Source organism: Barbatula barbatula (assembly GCF_947034865.1).
Source record: "Barbatula barbatula genome assembly, chromosome: 8".
Taxonomy (NCBI): domain Eukaryota; kingdom Metazoa; phylum Chordata; class Actinopteri; order Cypriniformes; family Nemacheilidae; genus Barbatula; species Barbatula barbatula.
Genome location: NC_136771.1, coordinates 3,535,758 through 3,544,425, shown reverse-complemented (window position 1 = coordinate 3,544,425; position 8,668 = coordinate 3,535,758). Strand labels below are relative to the sequence as shown.

The 8,668-nt window shown below is 38.5% G+C and overlaps 1 protein-coding gene across 2 annotated transcripts; it reads left to right on the top strand.

The window, feature by feature from the left end:
* The first annotated feature begins 413 nt into the window (after positions 1 to 413).
* tecrb (trans-2,3-enoyl-CoA reductase b) lies at positions 414 to 8,602 on the top strand. 2 transcript variants are annotated; one of them, XM_079463030.1, is made up of 12 exons: positions 414 to 572; positions 2,620 to 2,670; positions 3,828 to 3,879; positions 3,987 to 4,031; positions 4,319 to 4,422; positions 5,480 to 5,595; positions 6,162 to 6,267; positions 6,570 to 6,642; positions 6,750 to 6,793; positions 6,904 to 6,961; positions 7,040 to 7,128; positions 7,409 to 8,602. In XM_079463030.1, exons 1-12 carry the CDS (start codon positions 558 to 560, stop codon positions 7,580 to 7,582), a joined length of 927 nt encoding a protein of 308 aa, XP_079319156.1. In that variant the 5' UTR covers positions 414 to 557; the 3' UTR covers positions 7,583 to 8,602. The 2 variants fall into 2 exon arrangements, with proteins under 2 accessions (XP_079319156.1, XP_079319155.1); XM_079463029.1 differs by lacking the exon at positions 414 to 572 and having other exon boundaries at positions 809 to 2,670.
* Positions 8,603 to 8,668: the final 66 nt, after the last annotated feature.

Genomic DNA, 8,668 nt, shown 5'->3' with positions numbered 1-8,668 from the left:
TTGTACATGGTTTCTTTAATTTTGTCAGATCTAATGCGTTATAAGGCAATGTCCAGATACGATTCCATGTAATATGGCAAGGCAAATTTGCAAGGAGAACCAACATCTTATTTTTTTACAACGATTATCAAACAGAGAAAGACCATTTACAGTAAATTGAGAACTTTGTGATATTATATCATTAATGTCTATCTCTAAGTGTAATGTTATTATACCATAGGGAATGCCCTTTTTGAACATAATCCATATGTTGAAATAAACCTTTGATATGTTTATATTTCCCCCCTCTTGTCAATAAATTGGTTAACAATCAGTACATTATGTTGGATCCGCCCCCGTGATTTTTGTTCACCGCTAGACGGACCCTGGTTGGTTGCGGGCCCTAAAAGGCGTATCTGATGTTCTCGACCAATGACCAGACCGAGCGCACGTTTCCGTATTTGCTGGAAAACACCTTACGCTCTCTCCCCATTGGTTCTGCGACATCTTCCGTTTTCAGTGATTGGACGTCCTGCACGTCTGTCATCTTGTTGGGACAAGGAATTTAAACTGCAGAAATGAAGCATTACGAGGTAAGGCGTTATAGCTGAATTTTTAGAGATACCAGAATACTTTGTGTCTGAGGACACGGTGTACTGATGGTTTAAGGGCCATGGTTCGACCAGGCTGCGTGAAAAATAAACGAATCGCATGCATTTGATATATATTAGTGGGGTTACAGATTAGGCGACACGCCAGTGTCTTTCTCAACGTGACAAGTGCCTCGGCCTAGTCCGGTGAATGGGTCAGTATTTCAATTTAAGTTGAATTAATCGACGTTAAAACACAGGCATTAGATGTCCAGTGAAATATGCTCTTATTGAGCAGGCATGGCGGTAGTCAGTCTACTCGCATCTCGGTAGATTGTTCTCAGTCAACAGCCCTAGTCACAATCACTGCAGTCGCCATACAATAACAAGCAATGTTAGTATTCTTACATTAGTCTTAGATGACAACGAAATGTTAAAACGTCATGTTAAGTCGCCAGTTTGTGTTGTTTAACTTCGACCGCATCTGTGTGAAACGTTTCACGTACATCCCTCGTTGAGGAGAATGTTATTTCAGTTTTAGTTCTGAACGAAACCAAATCTGGACATTTTCAGCCGGATAATATTTATTCAAGTGTTCGTGTACTTTGATCGACCCGAAATCAGATTCTGATGCACCCGGAAGTCGCTGGATATTCCCGCCTGATTTAACTGTCATCGCCCGTCAAATCCGACGGATTGTCGGTAGAATGTCAATTTATTTATATTTGACATGATAGTAGCATTTTATGCTAATTAGCGCTAGTTAGCTCCGTTTAGTTGAAAAACGAGCACGAGTAATGCTGCATGACGTCCACAAGATGGAGCCAGCGATTTCGCAAATCTCTTTTTGACGTTAAACAGTGCGACATGAGTCATGCACAAATAAACAAAAAAGGGATATACGTAAGCATTCCTGCACAATGGAATTTATAAGTGCACGAAATAAATTACAGAGTTATTACGTTACTCACGTGCACCTGAGGTAAAATACGTTGCGAATGCAGTTCTGTATTTCTCCGCATTTAAAGTTTGTATTAAACTTGTATTCCTTCGGTAAAACTTGCCATACAGTCAGATAATGGTTTGTTCTTTGCAGCTGTCTGTCTCTCTGTCTGTCTGTCTGTCTGTATGGCAGCGATCATCTGCTCATGTTATTAATAGTAAATCTCCTCCCCAATAGCAAAACGACGTAAACACGGGTCATTTCACCTAAAAAATAAACAAATGTGTAGACTATTCCTTAGGATTAAATTATTTTATGCGCATAAAATGATTGTATAAATAAGAACCTTAGAAAAATGAATCACGTGTTTGCTACAGTAACCAGGATATGAAAACACTATTTGTAGTAAAATCACACAGTTGTAGTAAACCTAAGTTTCACTTTGGAAACTATAATGCATAATTGTTAACATAAACTATAGGAACATCTATTGCTGATTTCAAAATTCTTGATGGTCAACAATGCTTTGATGTTTTTTGCTTAATTGTTGGACTAAATCATATTTTGCAGAAATGTTTGGTTGGAACTTATGGAAATATAAAATATAATTGATTCTGTGTAAAATATTTCAGACAGTACAACAGGATGTCCTCATAATGACCAAAGTATCGATGTGTCTGTAACAGGTGGTTTGTGGGGGTCTAAAAGTTTATGAGGTCATGATATAATGGTGCGAATTGAGTAATTAATGTGTTTAATTGTTTTGTTTATGTGTTTGCACATGTGGGGGGGGGGGTTTAGTGACCAAATGTAGTCAAGAGCAGGGGGGCGAGGAAGGGCAGGGTAGAGCTCTAGAGAGAGAGGGAGATTTATTTCCACAGCTGACAATGATGCTCCAGTCCCACACTCGATTTAGAGCTTTCATAGGGACTGACGGAAAACAGTGACAAAGTTACGAAAGTGGAGAAATAAAGAGACAGCATGGACACTTTAGCTTTTGAGGCCACGCAGCCCAAAAAGGCTCAGAACGGAGGGGCGCCCGCACCCTCCGGCCCTACTAAACGCAAACCTGCGAAAAAAACTAAGAAAGCTGTGGTCTTTTTTGAGGTGGAGATCCTGGACGCCAAGACAAAGGATAAGCTCTGCTTCCTGGACAAGGTAAGAAACACGTTTACGTTAAATCATTGACATTTCCAGTCCTTATATAAATGTCATTATGATCTTATATCAATTGGGAGACTATATTTTAAAAAAACGTATTGGTCACATATGACTTTAAGTGAGGTTGCGGTACTTCGTATATACACGTTCTCATGTGCATACGTGTAAAATTGACCTTAAATCTTTAGATGCACATATAGAGACCGTTTATTCATTCTCGATGTATTTCTTAATAGATCCAAGAGATTTGGCTCTGTTAAATGTTACATGCTTGCGCTGTACAGTAGAGCTATCTATAGAAAATGCTCTGACCTTCTGCAGTGAACTCAGTCGTGTGGTGTTCTCTTGCATGTCTATATGGTAGCTGGAAATCTCGCTGTAATGGTTTCGATGCTGGAGGGATCTAGAATGTCAGGAGCCACGCTACGGGATTAGCGAGGATCGCGCGAGCACTTCCTCGGATTAACCGGGGCTCTTCCCAGCGATGTCATTGCTCGCTAGTGTTGTGATGTCACAGCACAGAATGGTGGCCTTTGATGACGTCGTCCTTAAGAGGGGCACATGCCTAGCAGGTCTATTTATTGATCAGTAAAAGCATTCAGAAAGGGATGTTCAGCTCAGGCAAACATATTAAAACATTCTACTTCAATTTATTAGAAATTGTAATGTAGACCAAAAATGGTACTGTCGAATGCCATTATCATATACTGTTGTTGTTGCAAAGTGCATCTTTTGGCATGTTACGCATGTATACGCCATGTGTGTATTTTGAAAACGGTATTCTTGAAGAACTGGACTCAAGATCGAGAGCGTGTTCAGTTGTAACGGTTTATATATTGACAGTTTGTACACGCGACTGTATCTGACTGTATATCAGATATAAGCTGTTTTAAGGCCACATGGATTACCGTAAGCTTTAAGAGCCTCGTTGATATAATATTTGTAAATGTAAGACGAAATCTCCGGGATTCTAGGGTCAACATGTGGTTAGTTGACTGCTTGTGTGCGACCGTGTGTTTTGTGCATCAGAACGGCAGCTGAACTTAAATACGTCGTCTGGGGATTGTAGTCAGCTGCTAAATTTATCCCCATAAAGAAACACACACACACACACAGAATGCAAGACTGGTTTTATGTGTCGGTTTGATTGGCAGGTTGAGCCCAATGCAACGATCGGGGAAATCAAGTCCATGTTTCACAAGAGCCGTGAGTAGGAATCAGCCGCCAAGCATAAATAAATCTCTGAGCTTCATTTAGCTTAAGAAAGTAATTGTATTATGTCTTTTTATAGTGTTTGTTTGTTTTTGTTTCAGACCCACAGTGGTATCCGGCCCGGCAGTCCATTCGTTTGGATCCAAGTACGTACTCCAACACGATAGCGTTTTGGTCTATGGTCTTTGGACTTATTGAACCTTAGATCCGAGTCAGCTTCGGTTGAGCGACTCTGACATATATCAGCACATTTATTATTTACATAATGAAAGTTTTAGGCTTGTAAGATTACATTAGTAAATATTTACAGCCGCGGTAAAAAATCAAGAACCCATTTCAAAATGTGTTTCAGTTTGAATGAACTACTTTTAGGTACGTGTTTAGAAAAAATTATTGTTTTTGTGATAATCAGTTTCGTGGGTTTGTGTTGCAGAGGGGAAATCGCTGAAGGATGAAGATGTGCTACAGCATCTGCCTGTGGGAACGACTGCAACCTTCTACTTCAGAGACCTTGGAGCGCAGATCAGCTGGGTCACAGTAAGACGCACGCACACACTGATACATCTGTTATACAAATAAATACGTGGCGGACTTACCCTAACAAACCTACTCGTTCTTTACTGTAATATACGATATGCTGTGAAATGAAGTCATTTTAAAGCTCTGCGCTTTATATGAGGTGCATCTTGGGATATGTCCCATCTAACTCATACGATCAAAAGATCATTCATTCAGTAGCTTCAAAATTTTAGTGAGGTTGAAAAACACTATAGCGTCTACTACAGTCTACCTAAGTGAGTACCTAAGTATACTACAGTATAGTTTATCAATGCAGTATAGTTAATACACATCAAGAAATGAATTGCTTTGTTTTGTTCTGTACAAATAACGAAAAGCAAATGTATTCAGCAACAAAATGGCCTAAGATCAATTCATTCTGTACTTAAAACAAGCAAAGATATCTGCAAATCGAGTAAAAAAATACATTCGAATCACGTTTGACATCTTCATTAAGTACTTAAATATCAAATTCCTAAGTAAATGTGTCTTGATTGAAGAAGACAATAAATACATTTTTGCAGTGTACATTATCAAAGTGTAGTTATTAGTATTTACTATAGTAAACTGTAGTGAATTGTACTAAAGTACAATCTTTTTCATGTGGGTTTCATCTCAAATACATTTCAATTGTAAAGCATAAGACTGTAAAACATTTAAAGACTATGACAAACAGATTCAGTCAAATGCGTTTAAACATTTGACTTCCACCATAGCATGTCGTTCTGCTCACAGCTGTGTTTTAAATTGAAGGATTAGATGATGCTATATTGGTGCTTTGATATGGCCTACACTACTATGATAATCCTCTGTTAGAGATTAGTGTGTTTGCCAGTTTAATATTATACTGTATTGTTTATTTTGCTGTGTGTTCATTTGTGTCTATGAGCTGTGGTCCATTCAGTCCCTGACACATTATCTCTGACCAATATATCTTTAACCAATATATGAACGTGTTTCCTACAGCAGAGGTGCTGGACACATATGTGTCTGTAAACTTAGTAACGGTCATTCTCACATCTGTCGTTTCCCTCAGGTGTTTCTGACTGAGTATGCCGGCCCACTTCTGATTTACTTGATGTTTTACTTCAGAGTTCCTTTTATTTATGCACCTAAATATGACTTCACCACCAGCAAACATTGGGTTGTACAGTAAGTCTGAGTTTGGTTAAAATTCTTTTCAAACATCGCTAATGATTTAGTCTGTGGTTCGAGCTCTTTACAGATTCTTTAATGAATCGTTTCCGGGTTTCTCAGCAGTAGAAGTTATCATAGTTGGGTTAACTTCTATAGCGGTGGGTTGGAGACTACCACAAATATATTTTTTCCATTCTCATTTGCTCAAATAGTCACCGAAAAACTCAACGATGGTGTTTTCACTACTTTCAACCAAATGAGAAAAATAATAGGAGTCTGATAAAGGCAGTCGAAAGAGAGAATGATGTCAAATTTACCGTGACTTCCATAGACGCTGTTTCCATGAAACACACTCGCATTAGCTTTCATAATTTTTTGTCATTTGATGCAAAGGTAATGTTATACAAAGTATAGTGTTATAAACGTAATACATAAAAGTTTTTTTTATTTTCAATAAGAAAATTGTGAGGATATGGCGCTGATGACAGTTGAATGGGTCATCACGGACTTGTGAAAAGGGTCTTATTTAAGAAGAAATGTATGAGTCCAAAGGCTGATGGGTAATTGTGTTGTTTTTGTAGTTTGGCGTGCATGTGTCACTCTTTCCACTACGTTAAGAGACTTCTAGAAACGTTGTTTGTCCACCGCTTCTCTCACGGGACGATGCCTCTCCGCAACATCTTCAAGGTGATTTACCCGAGGGGACGCTAACAAGCACACGTATACGTCTGTAAATATAACATATGTGTTTGTACAAGGTTATATTACAGAGATTTACACATTAATGATCAGATTCAGCAGACAGTAAAAATTTGATAAATATGACGAGCAAATTTAATTCACAGATTATTCAACAAGACATGATCTCATTCATATTCCAGATACATAGTTTTAATGTGCAAGATCATTAAATATGGCTCATACGAATACAACATTCGATGCAATGGGGGTTGATAACATAAAATCTAAAAGGTTTGTGTGCATTACAGAACTGCACATATTACTGGGGATTTGCAGCTTGGATGGCTTATTACATCAACCATCCGCTGTACACACCACCAAGTGAGTTGCTCAATAATGTCATTGCCGTGGACCGTGGTATTTAATCACGAGGACTACAGGTTTAGTGTACGTGTCATTATAATGTGTGCTCGTGTTGTGTATTTCAGTATATGGAGAACAGCAGATCAGACTGGCCCTCATTGTTTTCCTGGTAAGCGTAAATTTTCATTCGGGATTGGTGTGTTGTTGAATGTCTCACATAATTTAGCTCCACATAATAAACCAGTCCTAGTTCAGAGATGATGTTTTCTTTGTGATCAGTTTTGTCAGATCGGAAACTTCTCCATCCACATTGCCCTGAGAAATCTCCGGCCACCAGGTAAGCGTTTTGTGCCGAAATCTGTTATGGCAAGTATTCTGTATTCAGTCATTTAAAGGACATTTCTCTGTTTTGCAGGATCTAAGACGAGAAAGATCCCGTACCCCACTAAAAACCCCTTCACCTGGATCTTCCTGCTCGTCTCCTGCCCCAATTACACCTATGAGGTCAGCAACATCTTCACATTCAATAGACCTGTTTTCTAACCAAGAACCACAAAAGAGCTATTTTGCATTTTATCTCCAAGGAAACAGATACAAAAATATATCAAGAAGCACTTACGATTACTTTTAGGCATTTAGCAGATTATTTTATCCAGAGTGACTTCATTTTAAGGAAGCAATACTATATGTGCTGTACAAGGTTTAGAGATGAACACCTGTTTGATGTAGTTTTTCTAAATAATCAAATGGTTTGTGTTTTTCTCTGATTGTGTATATAAAACAGCTGGGCTCGTGGCTAGGCTTCACACTGATGACTCAATGTCTTCCTGTGGCGTTTTTCACCATCGTGGGTTTCATCCAGATGACTGTGTGGGCAAAGGGAAAGCACCGCAGCTACCTAAAGGAGTTCCGTGACTATCCGAAGCTCCGCTCTCCGATTGTGCCCTTCGTCCTATAGGACAGTCACGCAGTATTCCGCTCAGCTTTTAATCCTCACTCATGCCATTTTATACGGCTCATGTCCCGTCTAGCAACTTTATCTGTTCGTCTCCCTAAAGGTCCCTCTTCTACATGCATCTTTCCTGCAACGGCTTGCAATCTTTCTGTGATCAACTGGAACAATCTGATTCGGAACAATCGTCTGCTTAGATACACAACCGAACCTCTATGACAGCTTGATGTTGATACCTGGATGAACCTCAGCAACACTGTCAAGAACGTGTCTGGGTCATATTTCACCCCAACATCAAAAGCAAAGCCTATTTGTAGAATCTTTAAAGATTTTTGCATGGTGACATACCTACCTAATTCTCAGTAGTCTACTGAAATGCAAAAATAAAATAAAACACTTCATTTATGTACTTTTGTATGTATTCATTATGATAGTATTTGTTGTACTAACTTTTTGGATGGGATCGTTTTCTTTACTGTATTACAGCAAAAAGTTCATGAAAATGTGAAATTGTTCCGTTAAGATTCTTGGGAGTCAGAGTTCCCCCTGCTCAAGGTTTTAATATAAAGCTAGTTACAGGATTAACATACCTGAACCATTGAATTTTACAAAAATATGTAAAATTGTATTTTTACGAAATATTTTGTGGTGCAATATGACCTGTAGGTTACCTTGTGAGAGTCACCAATAGTCATTAAATGGTTGAAGAGGCTTCAGGGGGCAAAGATGTATTTAGGTCTTTGCCCTACTTTTTTTTTCTGCGTTCTGTATCTGTTTTAATGATTGCACTAACGTGCATTGATCATTGGGCTGGATATTTCAGTAAAAATGTTCTGCTTTTTCGCTTGGTGTGAAACTAACCAATCAAAAACAAGACCACTGACTGTTTTCAACACTGTAGAGTTTCCTTTTAAAATGTTAGCTAAAGGTAACTACCCAAACTGCAGTCATCAGACTGATCTCGCTGACATTTTCTTGACCTAACAGTAATAATTTATATTAAACAAGAACAAAAATGTAATTGTCTCATGGTTTTTTTAAATTCTTGTATTTAACACATTTTTTGGGATAAATATGTTTGACTGGGGAAAT